The sequence below is a fragment of the Aquarana catesbeiana genome, linkage group LG03, assembly GCF_042186555.1.
Source record: "Aquarana catesbeiana isolate 2022-GZ linkage group LG03, ASM4218655v1, whole genome shotgun sequence".
In the NCBI taxonomy this organism is placed as follows: Eukaryota; Metazoa; Chordata; class Amphibia; order Anura; family Ranidae; genus Aquarana; species Aquarana catesbeiana.
Genome location: NC_133326.1, coordinates 171,642,211 through 171,670,071, shown reverse-complemented (window position 1 = coordinate 171,670,071; position 27,861 = coordinate 171,642,211). Strand labels below are relative to the sequence as shown.

Below are 27,861 nucleotides of genomic sequence, written 5' to 3'. Positions count from 1 at the left end.
ACCGGGAGCCGTTGATGTCGACTGTAGCCTGTCTAGAGCCGGGTTTAAAGTAACATTAAAATCCCCTAGCCAGACCGCTGCTATATTTGGATGACGGGTCATATATGATATACCTTCCTTGACCATGGATACATTAAATGGAGGTGGTATATAAAAAGCCATTATAAGCAAGGGCTCTCCATATACTTTGGCGTGAATAAATACATAACGGCCATTCGGGTCAGTAGTTAGCTCGCATAATTCAAAATGTACTGATTTAGCTATTAATACAGAAACTCCCATGGAGTGTGATGTGTGGGTAGAGTGGTACGCCCATCCAACCCAAGGCCTGCGGAGCGCCATCTGAACACTTCCCTCAATATGTGTTTCCACTAGTGCTATTATGTCAGCATGTTGCTTTTTCAGGAATGTGAAGACTGCAGCGCGTTTAAATTTCTCATGCAGGCCCCTCACATTCCATGTTAGAAATTTCAAAGATGCCATAGGCCAGACTTTTTAACCATTAATAAAGCATTTATATAAAACAATTTGCTTTTTCTGTATAAAGGCATACAGATTTTTAACTTTCAGAAATATCTGTCTCAAACACCTGTGATATGGCACTTTCCCATAGATCTGGCACATGTAACGTTACCTGTTTTCTATTATAAGTATGCACATTCAAATTTAACCGAACCAAAAACATTTGAACCCCCTCCCCCTCCCTGCCCTACACTGACCCAAACTTGTGCGGGCATAATCCCTGAACTGGTTGGTATCTGGGAAACATTCTAACTTCTTTGTGAGCAGTGGAATGTAGAACAATTGGTTCTGTCTCCGGACACTAAATAAAATAAGAAGTATCAACCATATCACTTGTAAAACATGCAGTACGGTCTCTCGATCTTCTTGTTTCCATTTAACTGCAACTATTAAGTTCCGGATAAAGTTCCAATGCACATGGTGCTGCTTCCCAGAACTGTGTGGGGTAAAGTCTCGCTGCACGATGCATGTTGGCTGTAGGACTTTTCCTCACTCCGGAGCCCCGGAGGGTAATTTGACACTTGTGCTGTAAGTAATCAGGATTTGTGCTTTGAATTTGCACTGGTTGGAGACATTTCCTGGTCGCAGACACGTTATCAATGGGACTTAATCAATCAGCTTGTTGAGGATTAACTCGTCGTTCCAACCAAGCGATCACCTCCTCTGGGTCCTCGAAGAAAACCGCACGCCCTTCATGCTCCACCCTAAGACAGGCTGGGAAAAGCATGGAGTACTTGTATTGCAGATTTCTTAGCTTGCGTTTGGCCTCCGTAAAGCTCTGACAACGGCGCTGTACCTCTGCCGAAAAGTCTGGGAAAATGGCCACCTTGACATTCCCAACTGGGATATTGCCCTTCTCTCTTGCCATTCTTAAAGCAGTGTCCCGATCCTTATAGTTAAGGAGTTTAGCTATGAACGTGCGGGGAGGAGCTCCCTGTGGAGGGAGTCTTGCTGGCATGCGATGTGCCCGCTCTACCGCAAACATAGGGGAAAACGCTTCTCTTCCATAAGTATTGATCAGTAGTTGTTCCGAAAAGGTGGAAGTGTCCTTACCCTCAGACCCTTCCGGCAAGCCTATCAGGCGTATATTACATCTTCTCAGCCTATTCTCCATATCATCTTGCTTTAAAAGGAGTTGCTGTATTTGCCTTTGCATGCGGTCTGAGGATGTTTGTAAGGGTGGAATAGCATCCTCCACCTCGCTCAGTCTGGTCTCAGTTTCTTTCACTCTTTCCCTGAGCTTTTGAAAGTCCTGTCTGATAAGGGAAATATCCATCTTGACTTCCTCGATTTGTGCTGTGAGAGATGTTCTACAGAAGGTGATTGCTTCAAGGAGTTTGTCAGTATCACCCGCCGTTCGTGCTCCCGCCCCAGCTTTTTCAGTTGTTCCCTCCTCCTCCATGTCTTCTTTTTCTAGTCGGCGGTACTGATCTAGTTTTGTTGCCGCTGCCTTTTGTGCCTTAGTTGGTGACATTTTGCGAAGGTCCCAGGTGGCACCCAGAGAACCTCCAAACTTAATGTAACAAACTGATTTGCTGGTTGGTTAAAGACAAGTGCTGTCCCAGGCCCTGTAGCCCCCAGAGTTTCCAGGGATAGAAGTTATTTTTACAAAGCAGGTGCTTGCAATCCCTCCCCACCTCCTTAGCTGATGGTAATCTGGGGTTGTGACCCACAGGGTGTAGGGAAATCCAGTGGAGGCTGTCAAAAGGGGGACACCAGGGCTGTAACTCATGCACAGTACACAGGCAGGAAAGACAGGTGTGCCAAAATGGCCGCCGTACACCTCATGTAGGCCTAGGCCGCAATCCGGACCAGGTGTAATCGTTGGCCTTCTCGGGGTCCCCACTGGCCAAATGAGTTATATATATAAGGATTAGTGATGTCCCGCTCCCTGGGAGGATTGACCAGCAGCTGGGTACCTTTGTTTGGCAGATGTCTCGAGTCAGGGCCGGAGGATCAGAGGACCAAGATGGCCGCGGCCTCCAGGTGTAGGCCGAAGCCACGGTCTTGCTTAGATTCGGCCGCCGTGCAGGAGATCGCCGCTCTGTTCGGGCCTCCGTGCGTCCAATCGATCCAGGAAGGAGCCCAGGGTGTTGCCAGAGCCTCAGGGATGTGATCTATCCAGCTGAGCAGCACAGAGAGTCCAGGATTAATAAGTTTGAGGAGTAATGGACGGAGCTCTAGAGACAAGCGTCCTACTCCATGCTGTGTCAGGCCACGCCCCCACTTTAATTTTTTTAATAGATTTTTTTTTCTAGCGCAGCGTTAACCTTTAGGTTTTTTATAACATCTTTATGTACAGTAACAATTCTTTTTTTCAGATCCTCAGAAAGTTCTTTGCCATAAGGTGCCATGTTGAACTTCCAGTGACCAGTATGAGAGAGTGAGAGTGATAACACCAAATTTACCACACCTGCTACCCATTCACACCTGAGACCACACCTGAGACCTTGTAACACTAACGAGTCACATGACACAATTTGGACATTTTCACTTAGGCCGGGTGCGCCACGACAGCCGTCCTACTTTGGATCCGACTTTGCCCTGAGACATGAAGCTGACATATGTTCGACTTTCAATGAACGGGGATCCGACTTGGATCCCCGCCAATACCAGGCACTGTGTTTAGTATGAATCTTGATTAAATAAAAAACTGGCATGGGTTCCCCCTCCAAGAGCATACCAGGCCCTTCGGTCTGGTATGGATCTTAAAGGGGCACCCCCTACGTTGGAAAAAACGGCTTGGGGGTCCCCCCAAAATCCATACCAGACCCTTATCCAAGCACGCAGCCCGGCCGGTCAGGAAAGAGAGTGGGGATAAGCGAGTGCCCCCCCCCCCGAACCGTACCAGGTCGCATGCCCTCCACATGGGGGGATGGGTGCTTTGGGGCAGGGGGGCGCCCTGCGGCCCCCCCACCCCCAAAGCACCTTGTTCCCATGTTGATGAGGACAAGGGCCTCTTCCTGACAACCCTGGCCAATGGTTGTCGGGGTCTGCGGACGGGGGGCTTATCAGAATCCTGGAGCCCCCTTTAATAACGGGGCCCCCAGAAACCAGCCCCCCACCCTATGTGAATGAGTATGGGGTACATCGTACTCCTACCCATTCACCTAGGAAAAAAGTGTCAATAAAAAAACACACTACACAGGTTTTTAAAGTAATTTATTAGGCAGCTCCGGGGGGTCTTCTTCCGACTTTGGGGGCCTCTTCCTTCTTCTCCGTGGTCTCTTCCTTCTTCTCCACGCTCTCTGGCCTCTTCTCCGCACTCTCCGGTTCTTCTCCCACGCTCCGGTATCTTCTGCCGGGCTCCTCCGCTATCTTCTGCTCTTTTGCCCGCTCTTTTGCTAGCGGTGGCCCGGTCTTCTCCGCCGTCTTCTTTCCTCTTCTCTTCTTCCGATGTTGACTCGACGCTCTCTCCCGTTGTAACGCTGTGCGCAACAACTTATATAGGGATGGGGAACGACTTGTGTCGGACCAGTTAGGATGGCTCCCATGTACATGTCAGAGAACCATTACAAACGCTTGTTTCCGTGCGCCAGCCAGACGCGCCAGCCACAAACGTGTGAACCCCAGACCAGGCACGCACGTTAGTACTCTCATACGAACGAGTGCACGTCGGTGTGGGCACGTCCGCACGCCAGCGAATCGCAGCACAGGGTGCCCTATTTAAAGGATCAGCATACTAGTATCAGTGCTGGATTGTCTCAGCTAGTTCCTGTATCCTTGATTGCTGTTTGATTGAACCTTGATCCTGAAACCTTGGCCTTCCTGACTACTCTTTTGGATTATCCCTGCAACTCTGCTTACTTCTGCTTCCTGTACCGAACCCGGCTTGAACTTCTGACCACGGCTCTGTCTTCCGATCTTGTACCTCTCTGCCAGCCCATTGCCAACCTCCGCTAGCCCCTGACTACGAACCTGCCTATCGATTGTGTACCTTCCTGCCAGCACGTTGCCGACTCCTGCTTGTTCCCGACCTTGCAAGTTTTCCTGTTGGACTTTCCTGAACCAATCCAGGATCAACATCTCACCAGCACCTCTAAGGCTCCGGTGTTCCTGATCCTGCCAACAGGCACCTGCACCCTTCCGTTGCCCTAGCAGCCCTGTCTCCACCTCCAGGGGTGTTAGGACTGGAACCGTGCAAGAGGCCACCCTCGTCATTTCAGACTCCACAGTAAGGTACGTGACAGAAACATTGATTTTCACATGTCATGCGACATGAGCTCCCAATGTCGGAGCGTTTATCGCACTAGTGTGAACCCGGCCTTAGGGGTGTACTCACTTTTGTTGCCAGCGGTTTAGACATTAAAGGCTGTGTGTTAAGTTATTTTCAGGGGACAGCAAATTTACACTGTTATACAAGCTGTACACTCACTACTTTACATTGTAGCAAAGTGTCATTTCTTCAGTGTTGTCACATGAAAAGATATAATAAAATATTTACAAAAATGTGAGAGGTGTACTTACTTTTGTGAGATACTGTATGTACATTGACCAGACGGGAATTGACCAATGTAGAACTAAATGATTTTTTTTTTTCATTTAGAATAAAGTAAGGTAGGGTTATGACTTCTATAAAGTTTCTTTTTCCCATTCATGTCCCATTGGGGAGATGTTCCTTCACTTCCTGTCCCATACCCAATCAGGAAGTGAGAGAAGTCCCTCTAAAGTGAAGTAAAGTTGTCACCAGGGTCACCAGAGCATGTCTCCATTAGAAGATATTCCCACTATTCCTATTATGGGTACAGCCCAAAATGTGTGATCTTCTTTTACTTTCACTTTAGTTGATAATGGTAAACAGGACACAAAGAGAGGGTGAATCTCCCTAAGAGAGACACGGACAGCAATAAAAACTGACTCTATCCAAAACTAAAAAAAAAAGCCTTTAGTTGCCTTTAGTTATACTTTAATATTTTTTATCTACACATGACTATTATTTAACTGTGTCTGTGCTTCATTTTTGTGTAAGTAATTTTAGGTTAATAATTTCTAATATATGTGCAGGAAATTTGGTTATGATCTCCCATATACTCCCAGGAAATTTGAAATTATATTGTAACTTTTTTTGCCTAAGAAACACCAAGGGGCATATTTATGAAGCAGATAATCTGACATTCACAAAGCATTTACTGCAGGTAAATCCTCCAGGTGCATGTGTTTTTAATTACAGTGATAGTGACTGATTCACCACCAGTGAATTCTTGGTAAAAGTCACATCGATCTCCAATCCCAGTTGACGCCTTCTTAGGGGAAACGCGCTGGAAGGAGCCAGTTGTAACGTTGGGGAGCACGGTCCGCACTGCAGGTGGCCGTGCCACAATTTTTTGCTGTGACATTTTTAAATTGCCTTTTAAAATAAATAGATTTTTTATCAAAAGATAATGCACTTTTAGTCTTCCTCCAATTTTTTATCATCCATCATGAGCTGTTAACCGGGGATCCACTTGAGCTCTCTGAGGAAGGTATAGAGGAATCCATTTTATCAGACATTATTGTGCATTATATTTTATATCACTGTGGGTTTTCCCCCCTCTTTACATAGAATCAGCACACCTTTAGGCCCCTTTCACACGTGCGGACCGTATGTCCGTATTTCATCCATCCGTTTTCGGATGAAATACGGACATACATGCATCCCTATGGGATAGCGGGTGTCAGCGGATGTACATCCGCTGACACCCGATGTTGTCCGCCTCCGCTCTCGTCCGATTCTGCGGACGGAAGAAAATCCTATTTTTCTATCCGTCTGCAGAGCGGATCGGAGGAACACGGACAGACGGTCCGTGTTCCTCCGATCCCCCATAGGGGAGAGTGGAGATCTGACAGGGCGGTCCCTGCACAGTGTGCGGGTCCCGCCCTGTCATCTGCCTGCTCAGCTGGGGAAAGCGGAGCAATCCCCGCTGAGCAGCGGATAAACACGGGGCGGATCAACACGGATCCGTCCCGTGTGAAAGGGGCCTTACACTATCAATCACTTTTCATTCCTGGTATTCAGGGTTTTTCAGGTGCAGCAGACTTTAATTTAATTAATTGAATTGTCAGCGCTTCCATTCACCTACACACACAGAAAAGTCACAATTTACTACTTTAAAAAATATGCCCCCAAATGCCCTGCTCTAATACCATTATGTGATTAAATTCTTCACCACACAATAATTGCTGACCCCTTGCAAATATCTTTCCTTAGTTTTAGAATGCCAACTTTTTTTTCTGTAGATAATACTGAAAGTTGTATTATACTGAAATAATAACTAAGATTATGGCAAGATGATAAAAATGAAACTGAAATATATTTGATTAAAAAACTAATATTAACCATTTCCTAACTTACTTGAAATAGAAATTTATATCTGGTATCTTGTTCCCGGCAGGAAATGCATCAGGCTTAATGTTGGTTCCATTTAGGCTTGTGCTGGATGTAGCACCTGCATTCATAAAACAGTAGTAAATAGGTAAAATAACACAAAAGTATCTATTCTTAGTTTAGATTTGCATGCTCACAGATTATAGAAATGTGTTCAGATAACAAAACATGAAGCAGTCATATACCTCTGAAACTCTGCAGCCTTAAGCCAGGAGTTTTAATGTTCAGGATTTACAGCTGTGCAGTGATTACTTTTATAATAGATTACGGTAGTTTGTATTTTTAGGCAACTCAGGCGCAAATCAGGGAAAAAAGGCAGTTGTACAAATATAACCAGGTCATAAGACAAGAGAGCTCTATGGAGCATGTTGGTCTGCCTGTACATATACAGCAAGAGATAATATCCATATACAGTAGCATTAACTAAGAAAATAATAAGTATCTCAAAACTGTTAAAGGAATTTCACAATTTGTGATCTGCCCTCTGTTGATGAAAGAAAGACAATGGAAATGTGCAGTAGTGGGGATAATAAATTTAAAAAAGAGGGGGAGAGGGAAGGGGGGGGGGAGGAGTAAAGAAGAGGGGAGGGGAGAAGGGGGAGGAAGGGGTAAAGAGGTATCAGAGACTGCAATCCAGCTGGAAGTGGGAAAAACAGTTAAGTCAGAAAATAGGCTTAGAATTTGGAGGCGCCCTCGTATATTATGCAGGCTGCCAAGATATTTTTAAATAGATTTTTTTCAGTTGTCCTATAATCACATTACATTAAGCCTGTATGTTGTTATTTACAGAGTTGAGCTGGTCTGATTTATATGGGTTTATTCCTGTTTGCAAATACGGTACATACACACCAAGAAAATTTGCTTGTATGAGTTGCTGATGAGTTCTTGCCTTTTAGTGACAGGTACATTTTAATAAGGAGTATAGTGCTGCATTGAAACATACCTAGAAAAGAATCAGCCAAACTGACTGACTGAGATGACAAAGCTGTTCGGAATCCCTTGCTATCAGATGGAATGACGGTGGATTGGCAGACAAATGTTTTAACAAAATTTGAAATGTCTTCAGGCTCTGCTTCCATGTCTTTGGCTGTGACGTCAGTAATGTTATCAGTGCATACAGCCATCCTTTCCCCCTTAAAAAAAGAACACACTACTTCAGCAATTTCACACATTTTTATTATTTTAGAAATGTTCAAAATTGTCTGCTTTGTATAAATATATGCAGTACAAAATTCAAGAAATAATATTTATGCAATGCTTCTCCTGAACAATGTTCCATAGCAATATACCATTTAACTTGAAACCAATTTGCATGTCAAGAGATTGCAACCGGCTCTCTATGGAGGCGGTTCACACATCTCTGGAGTGGCTCGGGTGTGAATTGCACAGGAGTCCTGTGCATCTTCTGGTCTGTTTCAGGTCCGAATTCAGCCAAAACTTTGGATTGAAATCAGACCTGAAACGGTGTACAGGGATGCACCAGACCCCCTGCTGTGAGCCGGAGTGTGAACCCAGCCTAAAACTCTATAGCATGTGTTATTCCGGAAGGAATGAAGTGATAGATCTATTGGGTTTCACAAGTGGTTAGCCTAAACAGGAGACAAATATCACCCATTGCACAAATGTGTCACTGATGGCAGTGCACACGTCTGTAAACATTATTGTTGCACATTCCATAACTTTTGGATAGTCATTCTTCTACATAACGTGTGCAGGCCCACAGCTTAGTGTAACTGACATCAATAGACTCTCCTACCCATGGCCATAGGTGTACGCACAGGGTGTGCTGGGTGTGCCTGGGCACACCCTAATCACCCCATGCACATTAGCATTATCACTTTGTGTGCCAGCAGGAAGATGGGAATGATCTCTATCTTACCGGCTCTGCCATAAGAGAAGTACTTGCGCACTTCTCTTTCACTGTGTCGGCACTCGGCAGGGAGACTGATCTCCCTGTCTGTGTCATATATATGTAGGCACACATGTGTGCTTGAGCTTTAGGGTGCACACCCTAACACAATAGGCTGTGCACACCTATGCCCATGGCCCATAGATCAGTAATTGCTGGAGAACAAAAGGGGTATTGAGAAACTCAACAACACCACTGTGTTGTCTAAGTCAAGGTTCTCTTGTATCCATTTGCAAACATTTCCATATTGTCATATGTTACATTTGATTTTTTACATCCACAAACATTTCCAAATCCCTGCAATTTACAACTGATGTGTTACTTAATCAGATTACAGAAAAGATTAAAATTGCATTCTGTTTGAGCAGATTATTCTGCTGTATGGTGTCACTGAATTAGGAAATGTGCAATATGTGTTAAAGTTCTTACTCCATTTCCGCATAGACTGATGTTGAATACGTGAAAGTACTTTGTCCCTTTGGAAGTAAAACTGGGTCCATTCGTAAAGGTTTTCACAATGCTTAGGCTGTTGAAATTGTATATTAAACTCTTGTTTTCATGTATGACTGACCAGGAGCAGTCACTAAAGCAAGCTGAATGATCCTGAAAAAGAAGAATGCATGTCATTAGGCATAAGATGATTTCATTCTAACATATTGAACTGCTAATACTTAAACCTAATAAACCAAAATAAAATGTAAAAATTAAAAGAGCAATTTAAAGATCACGCACATCAATATATATGTCTACTACATTCGTTTCTGTAGTTTCATCACTGGTAATGATGATATATACACTTCATATAGGACAACTCTTACAAAAAAATCAAACTCTTTCATTTCAATGCAATTTTGCCATAAAATATAGGCTTTGTTGGGACAGTAATTACAGTTTATATACTTTCCCAGATGTATGTAGCAGCAGTGAAGCTGTCTATACCAACCACAATAACATGGACTAAGAGTGGTGGGGTTTAAAGGAAAGGGGATGTGGTTTCAAACCACCAAAGGTATGGCATATGCTAAAAAGGGTCTGCCCTGTGCAGTGTACCCCCTCGGGATGTGCCGCAGCAATCACTTGTTTTTAATACCTGGTCAATTCACATATTTAAGTTACCCCAATAAGGACACAAATGTTCCAATACTGTTTCATTGTGTAACTATATTAGACCTCTATACTTTTCATTTTTTTTGTATATTGCATAGTTTTGATCCACCTGATATTCCCTGAGGAAGATTATGTTTAATCGAAACACGTTGGGAAGAATAGGTGGCTATGTACAACGAACTTTATGGTCACCCTTAGCTGGGCGACTAACTAGATGATTATGTATAGTGTTTCAACCAGACATTTTCAATGCATGGATGCAAATTGAATTTTTTGTATAAATAAAGCCTTTTTCTTTTTAATGACATTGTTTCAAATTTCTTGGCTACCATAAAGTCCCATGGGAGATACCTTTGTTGTATTTAGTCTAAAGGGACAGAGCAACCCCTGACTCATGAGATACTCGCCTCAACCTAGTATAATATGCTTAAAAGGGTGGTACGTGCTTCTAACTAAGCCAAGAAAAAAAGTACAAGGCTTAGCATGAAGATGCTTCTAGCAGATTTATCAAATGTAAAGCAATATTTTATTTGTGCGCAGAAGGGTGGCTTTTGTACAGTTTGGTTCAGATGAATTAAATGTTTTAAGACCTTTTATGTCAGATGACCCTGGAATTTCAAATACAGCATGAGATTGAGAGACAAGATTCTTCTCAGGCATAAGCACTTAAGGCCACTTCTCATTACAAAATGTAACAGCACTTTTATACCGGCCTCGATGTCTATATATGGACTGTTTGTTTCCTCTGACCTCAGCCTAAGGATCAGACAGCAAATGGGTTGCTGAGAGCAACACTACTTAAAGGATCAGATCTGACAAAAGATAATGGGAGATTAATACTGCCTAAGCTATCAGATCATACAGAAAGTAATGGGCATACTATCGGGCACTTAGCATAAGGTACCTTGTTACTTCTACTTGCAGGACCACAGGGAATGCAGGCCTCCTTTCCATACACTTGATGTGAAGACAAGTATGTGTTGACTGGGCATTCTTTGCATGTACTGCTCTCTTTATCAATATAATGTCCTGCAGGACACGGGACACAGGAAGATCTTAGCTGCTGAGAAGAACCCATGGCACAGGCACGGCAGGTTGATGCTACTCCATCCATAACATTGGATACAGTTATTGAATAGATCTTCACAACATCATTTATATAACCTCGGCTCTGAAAGAAAACAGAGGTTTCACACAAAGGTTTTTTTTCACTCCCTGCTAAATAAACAATGAACAATTCAGTATAATTTAATTTCAACTCATATTTTTATTGCAATATTAGCCATCTCAACACATTAAACATGTGATCAATGGCCTTTTAAATAAATGTAGACAGTCTTATTAAGAATGTATTATGCCTCTGCCTACACAAACAACCAAGATAAAAAAAAATGTTCTCGTTATTTCCAAAGTTATCTATGATAGCAAATGTAAATTCCATAAAGCAAGATATTTATGCAGGAGTTTATAAGATAGCATATTAAAAAGATTTGTCTATGGTATTTCCAGGGAACATATTTACGGTGCCCAAATCTTCTGAACTAAAACAATTTATTCCAAATCTTTCAGCCAGAGGAATAAGGACTGACTTAATATTTTTCACCAGTCTACTTTAAAAATCCATTTGTAGCAACTGCCCATAAAATGTTTCACTTATGAGTACTTCATTATACATACAAAAAGAGTAAATATTGCAGAATAAAACACACATAGACTGCTCAAGTTAGAAAAAGGGTGATGCAAATTGTTTTTAGTAGAAACCTCAGTCATTTAAGAATCTGGTCAGCATTCGGTATCATGGTTGCCTGTTGTGATCATTGTGGTGGCAATTTATGGGTCATGCATTAACTGGCAACACCTTGGGTAGGACAAAACTTCAAGTGACTCAAGGCAAGCACCTACTCTTTACAGATATCTGTTGTCTTTTGACAACAATGAGCTTGTTATACTCTATGATGCTGTTATCACTATCCTATACACTGTGACTATTTCTATCAATCCTAGACATATAACTTTGGAAATATACTAAAAGAGTCAAAAAAATGCAATTGTCTTACGTAGTACATCTGCGTGATTTGTTAACTATTAGTAGTATACTCCTTCTAGTAGTCTAGCATGAAAATGTATATGCTTATTATATGACATTACGCTGTATAGTATGAGAAATGTAATTTCATACAATCCCTTCCTTCCCTACCAAACGTTGCAAAATCACTCAAATCTATTTTTAAATATCAATGTTGTCAAGTACAATGTATTATGAGTTTCCCCTACTTGTCTCTTTTGGGTACACAAAATATAATCAGCAGTGCCCAGGACAAGGTCTGCAGTTCCGGGACAAGAGCCCAAGGCAAACATACCAAACCCTGCCCCCCCCCCCCAAGATGCATGAGCATTATGTGTCAGCAGAAATCCCCCCCCCCCCAATCTGCATGCATACCCTCTAAACATATATTCCCCATTCCCCCTCCTCCCAGTACAAATCTGCCCCCTGCTGAAATCCCCACTGCCACAGATCTTTGCCCCATCCCCCCTCCAAGCTCATATGTTCTATCTCTGCAAATCCCCCCCCCCCCCCCCATTTTTTTTACCCCTTCTAGCATAAAACCTCTCCCCTGCAAGCACAAATCCCCCCCCCTCACACACACACACACACACACACACACACTCCTAATCCCCCCCTCCCAGAACAAATCCTCCCCCTCAAATTTCCCATCCTTGAATAAATACCCCCCAAAATTCCCCTCTTAGCACAAATTACCTCCCCCCTCTACCAAATCACCTCTTTTAGCACAAATGCCCCAAACCTCCCCTCCTAGCACAAATCCCCCCAAATCACCATTCCTAGCACCCCTCCTAATTTCCCCGCCTAAAACAATTGTTATCCCCTACCAAACTCCTAATCCCCCCTTCCCTGCACAAATCCTTACCCTCAAATTTCCACTCCTAGAATAAATACCCCCCAATTATCCCTACTAACACAACCCCCCCCCCCCCACACACACACACACACACACACACACACACAGAAAAAACTAAATTCCCCTTTTAGCACAAATTACCTCCCCCCTCTACCAAATCACCTCTTCTAACACAAACGCCCCAAATCCCCCCGCCTGGCACAAATCCTCTTCCCCAACACAAATCCCTCCAAATCGCCATTCCTAGCACCCCTCCCAATTTACCCTTCTAGAACAATTCTTATCCCCTGCCACCCTCCAAATTCCCCCTCCCAACACAAATCCCCACCCCAATCTCCTTAAGGTGTGCCCCCACCAGCGTTTCGCAGTGCCCCTTCTGCCCACCCCTTGTCCTGGCCCTGATAATCAGTATAAAATAATGAACGTGCGTTAGGTTCCCGTATCATTAAATTTTGTTAAAGAATTCACACTGAAATAGAATGATGAATACTATACTAGATGACAAGTGTTTCACGCTATCATTAACTTGTACTCTCTAAATGAAATACTTCAGTAGGTAATATACTTACAAATTTTGCTTGGTTGGTTCTCTGAAATGCCCATGTAAACATGTATGTGGCATTCTTGGGTATGATGTGAGTGTAAGACTGCTTTTCCCGGTTTCCTGCCCACGATTCTACCACACTTGTTAGTTTTCTGTTTACATCCTATAGAAATGAGAACAATTTCACAAAGATAAAATCAAATGAAACAATATCTCCAATGTCCAGGTTTTAACAGCCCCCATGTAATGACATGGGGAGAACACATGGCAGGCTAACAACCCTGCTGCTCATTTGGAGGCAGCAGCTTAGTTGTCAGTATGCACCAGGGAGTTTCGTTAATGTCAGGATCTCCACCAAAGAAACTTTACACCAGATTCACAAAATAATTATTTGTTTATAAAAACTGTATAGAGTAAAATTTGATACCAAACATACTTAAAACTATATTTTGGGTTTATATACACGTTAACGTCCAAAAATAGAAAGGACAGTGATGGAAAATGAATACCTTGAAAAATAGCATTGCCATTAACAGATATAATACATCTAAGTGCTCAGAGATACTACAGGTACTGTCTACCCCAGTGAATTCTCAGAGAAAATGTTTAAAGAAAAAAATGTGTAAGGGATGCTAGCTCAACCTAATAAAGGGCAGACATCTTTCCCAGACACGGATCCACATGATCCTATCTAAGAAGCCCTGTTACTGAGAAGTGCTGATCTAGTTCCACGCAGTATGGCTCATTTATGCCGCGTACACACGGGCGGACTTTTCGATGGACTTTCCGAGGGACTTTCGAAGGAACGGACTTGCCTACACACGATCAACCAAAGTCCGACGGATTCGTACGTGATGACGTACGACCAGACTAAAATAAGGAAGTTCATAGCCAGTAGTCAATAGCTGCCTTAGTGTTGGTTTTTGTCCGTTGGACTAGCATGCAGATGACCGGATTTTTCGACCGGACTTGAGTCCGTCGGAAAGATTTGAAACATGTTTTATTTCTAGGTCCGTCGGACTTTTGGGGAAAAAAAGTCCGCTGGAGCCCACACACGGTCGAATTGTCCGACGGAGTCCGGTCCGCCGGACCTAGTCCGTCGAAAAATCCGCTCGTGTGTACGCGGCATTACACTTGCTTCGGCTTCAACACACATTGACAGCTAGTTTACACTTGCTTCAAAACAAGACTTCAGACACGCTTTGTTAAAGCTCTCTGAACGCTAGTCAAAGCTCCTGTCACTAAATGAAATGGTTAGCTTACAGTCTTACACCTTGCTGTTTGTTCGGCTCTGCTTGAAAAATTATACCCCATGTAGCTTTAGTGGTGCTTCAAAGCGTCTTCAAAGCCTCTATAGAAGTCTATGGCAAAGCTTGCATGAAGCCCCACCGAAGCCTCATCGAAGCCCCATCGAAGTTCCACCAAAGCCTCATTGAAGCCCCATCAAAATTCCACCAAAGCCTCATTGAAGACCCACCGAAGCCTCATTGAAGCACCAAGCAAAAGCAAGGTGTATACAGGACTGTAAGCTAACCATTTTATTTAGTGACAGGAGCTTTGACTGGCATTCAGAAAGCTTTAACAAAGTGTGTCCAAAGCCATGTTTTGAAGCAAGTGTAAACTAGACCTAAGCGCTAATTTACACTTGCTTCGGCTTCAACATACATTAACGGCTAGTTTACACTTGCTTCAAAACAAGGCTTCGGACACACTTTGTTAAAGCTTTCTGAACGCCAGTCAAAGCTCCTGTCACTAAATAAAATGGTTAGCTTACAGTCCTGTTTACACCTTGCTTTTGCTTTGCTTAAGCTTCACTTCAAAAATGAAACCCCATGTAGCTTTAGTGGTGCTTCAAAGCGTCTTTAAAGCTTCCATAGAAGACTATGGCAAAGCTCGCTTGAAGCCCCACCGAAGCCTCACTGAAGCCCCACGAAGCCTCACCGAAGCCCAATCGAAGCACCACTGAAGCCTCATCGAAGCACCAAGCAAAGGCAAGGTGTAAACAGGACTGTAAGCTAACCATTTTATTTAGTGACATGAGCTTTGACTGGCGTTCAGAGAGCTTTAACAAAGCGTGGCCTAAGCCTTGTTTTGAAGCAAGTGTAAACTAGACCTAAGGCACCAACCAGGATATACTTTTATTATAGTGGGTCAAGAACAACTTACCACCAGTTAATGGGGTTCTTTATTAGAGAGGCCCAGGGTACCATCAATAAAATGCCATTACTGACTTTGACATCTAAATATGTTAGCTATCTGGCTTCCAACTAATGGCTTTAGTATAATATTGCATTACTGACCCGGAACAAGTATGCAGAGGTCTGATTTCACCTGCTGCATCCCTGTTCCAGGTCAATAACCTAAAGTGTTCAAGCCCAAGTTGTTAATAGCTGCCTACATGTTGATTTTAGTACAGGTTTATATTAACCACTTCGGCTCTGACACCTGTTCACCCCTTATGGACCAGAGATATTTTCAAATTTCTGCTATGAGCCTGTTTATTTGGCGATAATTTTGTCATTACTTAAGATAAGAAAACAATATATGTATTACATTGTTAAGGACAAACAAGGCTTTTTTTTTGTGAATATTGTCCTGCAACAATGATTTTTTTTTTTTTTTCACAATCCTTAGACAACTAAACGTAATATAACTAAACAAAAGGCACCTTTTCTTGTTTTGAGCAGTGTAAGTTTAAATATAAATAGTGTTACTGCACATAAAAAGTGTGCATTTTATTCTGTAATTTGTCCAGTTTAGAACAACACTAAAATATGATTTTGGTACAAAGCATTTCAAAGTTATTTACAAATGAAGAAGGTTTTTTCAATTTTGCGCTTTTTTTCAGTGCAATACGTTTAACCTCTTGTCGCCAGCGCCTCCCAGAGTTTTTTTACGCCGGGAGGCGGGGCAAGGCTTAAGATCACGTGGCGCCCTGATTGGCTGTCACAGTGGTCATGTGGTCCAAAAACTCCCGATCGCAAGGAGCGATCGAGAGCTTTCGGTAAAGCAACGGTAACTGTGCCAGGAGCATGCAGCAACTAACGTGTGAAAAAAATAAAAAAACAAAGCAAACAAAAACAGAAAAAAAGTTTAAATATTAGTAATCTAACTAGAAAAAAAAACAAATCACCAGGAAAATTAATTGAGTGGAGAAGGAGAATAAGGAGTTAATTAGGGCTGATCAGAGTAAACTAAGGGGTTAATAAGGGGTTCAACAGAGGAATATTTAAAGTGGATGTAAACCCGATTAATAAAATTTGAGCTAGGCACATATCTGCAGTGCCTTATCTCTCTTCAAAGCCCTGAGTCCTGCTACTGCTCTGTTCTTCTGTTAGCATGATAACTTCTGACAAGTTCTCTGTCAACTGTGATAAAACCAGCCTGAATTGTGTGTCAGGGTGGGTGCTATAAATAGATTAGCAGAGAGCTGGTCTATTCACAGCACAGCTCTGCAAGCCTCTCCCTATGTTGGAAAGAGGGTGTGTGCCTTTCCTCCAATCCGCTGTCTCACAGTGTATGGCAAGAATCCACACCCACAGGTTAATCAGGAAGAGAAAATTCTAACAAGACCTGCACTTTCTAAACAGTATATAGAGCTGAAGACAGCAGATATTCATGTAAAACTTATGTAGGGAGATTTGTTTCATCCCTGTGTATCATCTGCGGCTGTTCACGTCACTGGGTATATGTGAGGGTTTACATCCACTTTAACCACATGCCGACCAGCACAATGGCACGGCTGGGCAAATGGGCATATAGGTTCGTCCCCTTTAAAACGTGGCATTGTGGGCGCGCGCGTGCCCGCCGTGTACTTCGTGACAATGCCCCGCGGACTCAATGTCCGCCGGGGGCCCGCGATCGTGTCACAGAGCGGCAGAACGGGGAGATGCCCATGTAAACAAGGCATTTCCCTGTTTTGCCTAGCAACATGACAGACATCTACTGCTCCCTGTCATCGGGAGCAGTGATCTCTGTCATGTTGTAGTGAGCCCATCCCCCCTACAGTTAGAATCACTCCCTAGGACACACTTGACCCCTTGATCGCCCCCTAGTGTTTAACCCCTTCCCTGCCAGTGTCATTTACACAGTAATCAGTGCATTTTTAAAGCACTGGTTGGTGTATAAATGCCAATGGTCCCAAAATAGTGTCAAAAGTGTCCGATGTGTCCGCCATAATGTCGCAGTCATGATAAAAATGGCAGATCTCTGCCATTACTAATAAAAAAAAATAAAAATGTCATAAATCTATCCCCTATTTTGTAGACGCTATAGCTTTTTCACAAACCAATCAATATATGCTTATTGTAATTTTTTTCACCCAAAATATGTAGAAGAATACATATCGGCCTAAACGGAGAAAGAAATTTGGGGATATTTTTGGGGATATTTATTATAGCAAAAAGTAAAAGATATTGCTTTTTTTTTCAAAATTTCGCTCTTTTTTTGTGCAAAGATAAAAACCGTAGAGGTGATCAAATACCACCAAAAGAAAGCTCTATTTGTGGGGAAAAAAGGACATCAGTTTTGTTTCGGTGCAACGTCGCATGACCGCGCAATTGTCAGTTAAAGCGACGCAGTGCCGTATCGCAAAAAGTGCTCTGGTCAGAAAGGGGTTAAATCCCTACGGGGCTAAAGTGGTTAACTACTTCCGGATGGCCCACCGTCGTTGTACGTCGGCTGTTTGAAGTGCAATACCATTGTTATGGCAGCAGATAGCTGCCATAACCCCGGTGCCCTCTTCAACAGCCGGCGGTCCGCTTTCAGATAAAAGTGGTCTCTGCAGTGGATTTGCCGCGAGATCCCTTTTATTGGGGGCAGGAGAGGGCCTCCCCCTCTCGCTGCGCTCAGGTGGTCTCCGCCGATACCGGCGGCTCTGGTAAGCGGCGGAGACAACCTGAGCACAGCGGGAGGGGGAGGGGGACAGCATCCTTCCCCCTGACAGGCCTGGAGCCGAATGAGGGAAAGATGGCCCCCACTCGGCTCCATAACATTGGATGGCGGAAGCGCGATGTCAAACGTCACTTCCGCCCAATGGTCTTAAAGGGGAATTTGGGGTTTTTTTGTAAAAAAAAAAAAAAAAAAAATACTTTTTTTTTTAATTTTTTATTGCATTTTAGTGTAAATGTGAGATCAGAGGTCTTTTTGACCCCAGATCTCACATTTAATAGGTCCTGTCATGCTTTTTTTCTATTACAAAGGATGTTTACATTCCTTGTAATAGGAATAAAAGTGACCCAAAAAAAAATGTTTTAAAAGGACAGTGTAAAAATAAAAAGTTAAATAAATAAGAAAAAAAAAAATTTAAAGTGCCCCATCCCACAGAGCTCACGCGCAGAAGCGAACGCATACGTATGTTGCGCCCGCATATGAAAACAGTGTTCAAACCACACATGTGAGGTATCGCCGCGATCGTTAGAGCGTCTAGCACTAGACCTCCTTCTATATCTCAAAACTGGTAACCTGTAGAAATTTTTAAACGTTGCCTATGGAGATTATTAAGGGTCAAAGTTTGTCGCCATTCCACGAGTGGGCACAATTTTGAAGCATGACATGTTGGGTATCAATTTAATTCAAAAAAGTGTATTTTTCCAAAAAAAATTGCGCTTGTAAGACCGCTGCACAAATACGGTGTGACATAAATCATTGCAACAACCTCCATTTTATTCCCTATGGTGTCTAAAACAATATGTATAATGTTTGGGGGTTCTAAGTAATTTTCTAACAAAAAAAAATTATTTTAACCACTTCAGCCCCGGAAGGATATACCCCCTTCCTAACCAGAGCATTTTTTGCGATTCAGCACTGCATCGCCCCCATTGTGCCCGAGAGAGAAAACCGGAAGTATGAGGAGCGGACTCCTCCACCGCCGCTGCCAGGAGACACAACAGGAGGAGAGGACAACACAGCAAGGTAAGTGCCAGTCCGGACCTCCCGCGGAGAATGGGGGGGAGGGGGGTTTCATGGGACACAGGCTGCATTTGATGGGACACAGGCTACATTTGATGGGACACAGGCTGCATTTGATGGGACAGTGAGGCTGCATTTGATGGGACACAGGCTGTATTTGATGGGACACAGGCTGCATTTGATGGGCACATTGGCTGCATAAGATGGGCACAGTGGCAGCATTTGTTGGCACAGTGGGAGCATTTGATATGGCAAAGTGGCTGCATTTGATGGGCACTGTGGCTGCGTTTGATGGCACAGTGGCGGCAATTGATGGGCACAGTGGCTGCGTTTGATGGGGTTTTTTTCAGAACTTGTTTGCGCCCCCCCAAAAATTTTGAGCACCAGCCGCCACTGCCACCATCCATCACCTTGAACCGCAGTGCCTCCACCAAAAGCTGTACAAACTTCTTACCAGCTCCTGTGGACCCCTTATTACAGGGGGTCGATCTGTGCCTTTGGCTTAAACCCTGCCAGGGCCTTTCTCCGCATCTCAGGGATCCTCCACCAATCAGATGTCACTCAGTGAATTGGATGGGAAGTTGTATCACCCAAAAGAGACAAAGGCTCCATATAGCATAAAATCCTTAATAGGTTTATTAGATTGTAAAATATTCCACTTGCAGCAACGAAAACTGATAAAAGAGCCTCAAGTTTGTAGTGTCGGCCAGCACACAACCAAACAAACCCTTCCTTTGGGACACAAGGGAGATGGTGACGTCAGCGCCTTTATCTCTTTTGGGTGATACAACTTCCCATCCAATTCACTGAGTGACATCTGATTGGTGGAGGATCCCTGAGATGCGAAGAAAGGCCCTGGCTGGGTTTAAGCCACTGTAATAAGGGGTCCACAGAGCTGGTAAACAGTTTGTACAGCTTTTGGTGGAGGCACTGCGGTTCAAGGTGATGGATGATGGATATTATCACTAAGAAGGCTTAGTTTACAACTTATGTGGACTCACTTATAGAGATTTGATGCACTATTATATTGCATGCTGACCTACATTTTGGACATTATTCATTAATAATTGTTCTCTGTTTTTTAGTGCAATTTTATTTATTTTTATGTTGATTATGGTGATTGTGCAAGAGAATTGTATGTATGCGGGTATACAGGAAGTGGATGCATGTGGGTTGCAGGAGATCAGAATAAGAATTAAAATAAGTATTTTATTTTAATATATGGCAGTTGTTTAAAATACACAAACCTTTATTAAAATGAACTGCTAGTCATTTAAAGTTTACGTCCACTTTAAGATAACATCATCCATAGATTGAATGATATTAACAGTAGATTGGACTATTTGTGAGTGAAAACAAATATTGTGTGCATAAATAACATTGTGGTTTTAACAACATCTTAAAGGCTAGGAAGACAGAACATGTAAGGCCTATCCTCAAAGGCAAGCATACTGCTCAGGATGTTTTTAATTTTAAATTTAATATAGTCACTGTGCTTTTTTTCCATATAACCGGGATGCCCCTACACAAAACACTTTTAAAGCATATATAAAATTAACATTAAAGAGTGGCTCAAGTTATCAATATTTTTCTGCCATTGCTGCTAACAAATACACATGGGTACACTTGCAGAAATTGAAATTACTACAGCTTTATTTTTTATAAATGATAAAAATAATTTGCAATCACCAGCAATATTTCCTGAGTTATCACTTACCACCATGAAGTATAGCACGCAGTCTGCAGAACAAATCGTTTCAAACACAAATGTAATCCTGCCCACCTCTGCATCATTTGTCCCAGTCATTGATGTTGGAGGCCTAAAATTGTAAAGCAAAATTATTTGTACACTTCAAACTCCATTTAACAACTTTTATTTTGTTATTCTATCTAGCCATTTTAGGGCCTGTGGACAAATGGATGGCACAATATTCACTTCCACAGTGCTCAAAGCATTTAACATAAAGAAATCTTTACAGCAGAAGAGCAATTTCACATGTATTCAGAATGAATCCTGTACTTCTCGGCTTTTTTTACAGATTGAGATCATCACAACTGTAATACAAAATGTACACCAGAGGGCGCTGGCACAGTGTAGTAAATGGGATCTGTTTACCCTTATAAATATGATTCCATATACTATACTATTCCATCACCCTCTGTTGTTTTTTCTTTTGTATTGCAGTGTCCATCATGCACAAGTGGATCTGCATTGTCACAAGAATGTTAAAGGGTAACTCCCCTTTCATGGGGGAAAAAAAAGCATAAAATTATTGCATATATAATTGTTACACAATCCACATTGTAATTAAATGCTAGTAAAAAATATCTTTCCTTTTCAATGTGCAGTGCTGTAATTTTCTGTAAAATTCAATGCAATATGGCAGCCTGGAGGCATTCTGTACACTATTGGTATATGAAACGCCCCCAGAAATGTAATTACCTATTTGTGTGATTACTTTTCCCAGAAGTCTGCACTATGACACAAGTCAGATTTTAGGCGTCCGCTGCAACAAAAATGTAATTTATGGTGTGATGCTCCTAAGGGGTTAATCACCTCTACAGCATAGTTTCTAACAGTCCCAATTTTCCCGGGACAATCACGTTTTTGGCACCCTCATCCCGATTGGAGGCTGTCCCAAATCGGGATTTCCATCAGGAAAATCGGGAATGTTGTTTTTTTAATTTTTGGAGCAGCTGGCTCCAGCAAAATGGCCGCCAGCGCTGCCGCTAGATCTTCCCCCTAGTGTTCAGTGGAGAGAGGAAGGGGGCTCGATCCGTGCAGCCAATGAATCGGTTTCTTTAGCTGCATGGATCGGCCCCTCCCCTCTCCACTGAACACACGGCGCCGATGTCTTGCCGAGAAAGTTCCCCAGCTATTCACCTCGGCTATTTCCGTCGGCTCGTACTGCGCAAGTGCTGCACCTGCGCAGTACAGGGGGGTCCTTACTTACCGAGGGGAACTTTCTCGGCAGAACACCGGCCGCTCCTGGACGTGTGGTGGGGGCTTTATGGGAGTGGAGGGTCTGCACTGGCACTGGCACTGATGGAGGGGGTGATCTGCACTGAGGAGGGCCTGCACTAATAGAGGGGGGTCTGCACTGATAGGGGGGGTCTGCACTGAGGGGGGTCTGCACTGATAGAGGGGGGGCTGCACTGAGGGGGGCTGCACTAATAGAGGGGGGGTCTGCACCGAGGGGGTTCTGCACTAATAGAGGGGGGGTCTGCACTGAGGGGGTTCTGCACTAATAGAGGGGGGGTCTGCACTGAGGGGGGTCTGCACTAATAGAGGGGGGCTACACTGAGGGGGGTCTGCACTAATAGAGGGGGGGCTGCACTGAGGGGGGTCTGCACTAATAGAGGGGGGGTCTGCAATGAGGGGGTCTGCACTGATGGAGGGGGATCTGCACTGAGGGGGTCTGCACTGATGGAGGGGGGTCTGCACTGAGGGGGTCTGCATTGATGGAGGGGGTGTGCACTGAGGGGGTCTGCACTGATGGAGGGGGGTCTGCACTGAGGGGGTCTGCACTGATGGAGGGGGGTCTGCACTGATGGAAGGGGTCTGCACTGAGGGGGTCTGCACTGAGGGGGTCTGCACTGATGGAGGGGGTTCTGCATTGAGGAGGTCTATACTGACTCTGCTGGGGGCACCTGATGCCAGGACAGACTCTGCTGGGGGCACCTGATGCAAGGAGGGACTCTGCCGGGGGCACCTGATACAAGGACAGACTCTGCTGGGGACCCCTGATGCAAGGACGGACTCTGCTAGGGGCACCTGATGCAAGGACAGACTCTGCTGGTGGCACCTGATGCAAGGATGGACTCTGCTGGTGGCAGGCGACGTGGCAGGTGACACGCTCAGGGATCCCACTGATTCGGCATTATGGTGAGTTGAATGATTTAATTTTATATTACAATGTAATAATAGAAATAATGCGCTTCAATCATCCTGACACCATAACAATCATGGTGCCAGGATGATTGAAGCGTTTACACCAGGTGTTTGGAGTATCTTCTTCTGCTGATTGTTAAACTTTCTAGAATACACATATTTCTATTGTTGTGTAGGATCTGGGGCTGCTGTCCCGTCATTCCTCTCTCCCCATTCATCTCAGACTCTAACCACACCCTCTTTAGGCCACGCCCATTTAAGCCACACCCACTATTTCACATGAACCACGCCCATTAGAACCAGCTGATTGGACCAGGTCTTATACAAATTTTTTTACAAAAAACACACTAGGGCTTATTTTCAGGGGATGTCTTATTTATTTACAGTGTACTTATGTACAAATAATTTCCCATGTCCCTTGTCTTCTCTCCCTCTCTCCCCCTGTCAGCCCAGGAGTCAGCATTATGAAATTCTGTAATCCCAAACATAAACCTTATTTAAAGCGGAGTTCATCCTGGGTAAAAAAAAAAAGTCAGCAGCTACAAATACTGCAGCTGCTGACTTTTAATATATGGACACTTACCTGTCCATGTGGCCGTGATGTCAGCACCCGAAGCCGACCGTCCCTAAGCTCTGGGTGCAAGCGCCGGCATCCTTACTGAGGAAAACAGGAAGTGAAGCCTTACGGCTGCACAGCCTGTTTCCTATTGCGCATGCGCAAAGTGCTTTCTGAATGGTCCCTGCTGTCTTCTGGGACCTATGTGTCTTCCAGAAGGCAGCGGGGGGGAGGAGGACCGGACATAGCTTAGTTCACCCCGAAAGTGAGAGCAGATACCTGGATTTGACAGGTATCCGCTTCTCCCTCCCCCCTGAAAGGTACCAAATGTGGCACCATAGGGGGAGAGGAATCTGATCCGCGGAAGTTCCATTTCTGGGTTAAATGGAACATAGAAGAGAACAGTACAGGGCGCAAGAATTAGCAAGTATTAAAAAGACTGTGTCGGCAATAGACTACAAAAAGACCTGTTCTCCCAATCGCAGGCCAGCTTTAAAAATGAGGCAGAGCCTCAGAAATGCGTTGCTGCCTGCCCCCCTTTGTCCAGTGATGTGCACCTGCTCCCTGTCAGTGGCTCAAGTGGACAGCCAAGGACGCCGCTGACCATCCACCCCATTGGTGGGTCCCTGACAGTAGTGTATTTAGGTTTTGTGCTGCCCTAGGCTGGTCTAAACTTGTGCACCCTCTAATTTAAATATGACCCACCACTTCCTGTCAAGGCCACACCCCTTGCTGTTTAAGACCCGTCCTGAAATTTTCGAGTGGGGACACTAGTTCTTAAGGCCTGGGGGGGTATGAATTCCCTTACTTTGCATAGATTTCCTCTCACTTCCTGTTTGGCTATGGGGCAGGAAGTGAAGGGAAGTCTCTACAATGGGACAGGGATGGTAAAAAATAAACTGACAGGGGTGATAACCCTCCCTTATTCTATCCAAAATGAAAAAAAAAGTGTTGCCTATAGTTCTAATTTAAGCACAAATTTCTAATAATTTTATGGAGAGGACTAAGAAGATATAACCATGCCAATTGTGCAGCAGAAAACATATAGCACAGTAAGGAAGGTCTTTGGTCTGATGATAATAGGACAGTCAAAATATGAAGTGCCCCCCCCCCTCCAGTTGCGGAATGCCAGCCACCTGCATACCAGAAGCAGTGCGGCCGCTTTATGGAGGCGCTAGACTAATTTGCCTCTCAGCCCAGTCCGCCCCATAAGACTGGCGCTACACTAACAGTGAAGCGCAAGCTAGTGGGGACTCTTTCCGTGCTGCCCCCCCTGCAAAGTGCTGCCCTAGGCCTGGGCCTTGTCGGCCTAGGCCAGGATACAGCGTTGGTCCCTGTCTGTATTCGTATGCATGTGGAACTAATAATCCAGTCCCCAGGATTGCTGCCTCTGCACATGCTTTCCACTCGTGTTTTCAGATGTAAGTGAGTCTGCATAATAAAGGTGTCCGTTTATGAAACAGAGATCAGCCGTGATCCTGAGCTCTGGTGTGTTCCGGGTTTATGTAGCTGAGATGAGGAGCAGAGAACATGTTCCTTCTTCCTCTAGTACATGACCGTTCTGTCACAAATGGCCAGTTTATGAAAGTGAGATCTGAAGATCTCACAGCCGTTACAATGAAATATCTCCCTTCTAGATTCACCAGCTCAGAGGTGGAGCTGTTGCAATTAGGCAATTAGATATATATATATATATATATATATATTTAATTAGTTATGTGTCTGTACATTTCTTTACATGTTCTTTTAAACTTTAATTTCACTTTTTGAACTCGGCTGTACTGTAATCTTACAATATCTCACGAGATTACAGGCAGCCCACCAACTTTTACATTGATCTCAGCCATTTTCAGAGGAAAAACTTCTCCTCTGTCCTCCCTCTGAGAACTGAAGAGGAGATCATTTTCCTCTGAGAACTGATCTGAGAAAAAACTTTCCAGTTTAATAAACGTACATCAAAGTGTTGTTTTTAATATTTGCTAATCCTTGCGCCCTGTGCTGTTCTCTTCTATGTTCCATGGAGTATCTTGCCCCTGTCAGGCACCTTGTATCCCAGGGGGATCAAAGTTTGAGGTCCTTCAACTTCGGATGTTTGGCCATTTCTGTATCTTCATGCACAATTTTTGTGTGCTGTATTTCACGGTTCATTTTTTTTGGTTCACAGGGGTTCGACAAATGCTACACCTTGGAGCGCCATAAACAAATAAAAATCATGCATATAAAACCTTATATGAGATGACTATTTGTACTGAAGGTGTATAAAGCAATGTGTGGCCAAAAGTTATACAGAAAAAGCCACCTGTTCGGCCCTGCTGCCTAAAGATCCATGCCTACTTTGTATAATAGGGAATCTGGCCTGGTGATTAGCCTGCTGAGCCAGCCTAGCTTGGTGTCCTGCCTGTCACAGATCTGAACATTCACAATGGTATTGGTAAAATGTGACATATCAGCTTCAGAAGCAGTAGTCATATGAAACCCTTATGGAACATGCATTTGTGAAAGCCTATTTAAAGCTGAAGTTTAGTTCAAAATGTTGTTGGGTATACTGCACCAGGATCATGTTATCTCTAATGAAGTGCATCCTATGTCCTGCTGGCTGCTGGTTACTGTAAAAATCCTTCTTTCACAGCAGTGAACTTCCAGTGCTGCATGGGGTAACTGCCTTTGGCCCTAAAAGTGGAAGACTGCGCTATTTCCGTTCAACTTCTGCATACACCAAACTCCTTAGGGGAAATTTATCAGAACTGAAGCAGACAGAATCTGGAGAAGCTTTACATGACAATCAGGCAGTTTCTATCTTCAGCTTGGTCTGTTAAGCTTTTAAAAATTAATGAAAGAGACTGATTGGTTCCTTGTACAATGGTTCCAGATTCTGGCTGCTCGAGTTTTTAAAATTTTTTTCATAATTTTTATTGTTTTCTGGATAATTTGTACAAACAAGAGGTTATCATACAGAATATGTCAAATAACGCTTACCGTATATACTCGAGTATAAGCAGAGTTTTTCCAGTACATTTTTTAGGCTGAAAACCACCTCCTCGGCTTATACTCGAGTGAGGGTGCCCATCTGCAGCTGTACCTGTGATTACTAAAACAGCAGGTGTCTCCCATTGTGTCATGCAGTCTGTTTGGCAGCCGTCCATTGTAACAAAGCCCCGCCTCCTCCTCGTCGGTGATAGACGGAACACTGATACAATGCTGGGAAACTGTATCAGTGTTCCGTATAACGGACGAGGAGGAGGAGGGACTTTGTTACAATGGATGGCCACCGAACAGACTGCATGACACAGCGGGAGACACCCGCTGTTTTAGTTATCACAGGTACAGCTGCAAATGGGCACAGTGAGGCTGCAGATGGGCACAATGAGGCTGCAAATGGGCACAATGAGGCTGCAGATGGGCACAATGAGGCTGCAGATGGGCACTGATGATACAGGGGGGCACAGTGAGGCTGCAGATGGGCACAATGAGGCTGCAAATGGGCACAATGAGGCTGCAGATGGGCACAATGAGGCTGCAGATGGGCACTGATGATACAGGTGGGCACAGTGAGGCTGCAAATGGGCACAGTGAGGCTACAGATGGGCAGAATGAGGCTGCAGATGGGCACTGATGATACAGGTGAGCACAATGAGGCTGCAAATGGACACAGTGAGGCTGCAGATGGGCACAATGAGGCTGCAGATGGGCACAATGAGGCTGCAGATGGGCACTGATGATACATGTGGGCACAGTGAGGCTGCAAATGGGCACAGTGAGGCTGCAGATGGGCACAGTGAGGCTGCAGATGGGCATTGTTTACCCAGTAGCTACTGCATTTGCCACCCTAGGCTTATACTCGAGTCAATAAGTTTTCCCAGTTATTTTGTGGTTAAATTAGGCTTATATTCGGGTCGGCCTATAGTCGAGTATATACAGAATATTGGAAGAATGGTAAATCCAGTTTTTATAAATTCCCCTCCTTGTATCTTTTCACAGAATGCCAAGCATTCTGTTAATAAAAGAGGAGGGTCCTGTCATTTCCTGTTCCGTCACTCCCCTCCATTCTCATGCCCTGTACACACGGTCGGATTTTCCGATGGAAAAAGTGCGATCGGATTGTGTTGTCAGAAATTCCAATTGTGTGGGGGCTCCGT

General features: G+C 43.9%; 1 protein-coding gene across 1 annotated transcript in view; it reads right to left on the bottom strand.

Moving 5' to 3' along the window:
• The window catches only part of ELAPOR2 (endosome-lysosome associated apoptosis and autophagy regulator family member 2), a 165,827-nt gene that overhangs the window by 36,777 nt on the left and 101,189 nt on the right, over positions 1–27,861 (bottom strand). Inside the window, exons 12-17 of the mRNA XM_073619540.1 lie at positions 20,995–21,097; positions 13,393–13,530; positions 10,807–11,073; positions 9,225–9,398; positions 7,830–8,019; positions 6,854–6,947 (exon numbers count right to left, since the gene is read on the bottom strand). Coding sequence (XP_073475641.1) covers positions 6,854–6,947; positions 7,830–8,019; positions 9,225–9,398; positions 10,807–11,073; positions 13,393–13,530; positions 20,995–21,097 — 966 coding nt within the window. The remainder of the gene's footprint in view (positions 1–6,853; positions 6,948–7,829; positions 8,020–9,224; positions 9,399–10,806; positions 11,074–13,392; positions 13,531–20,994; positions 21,098–27,861) is intronic.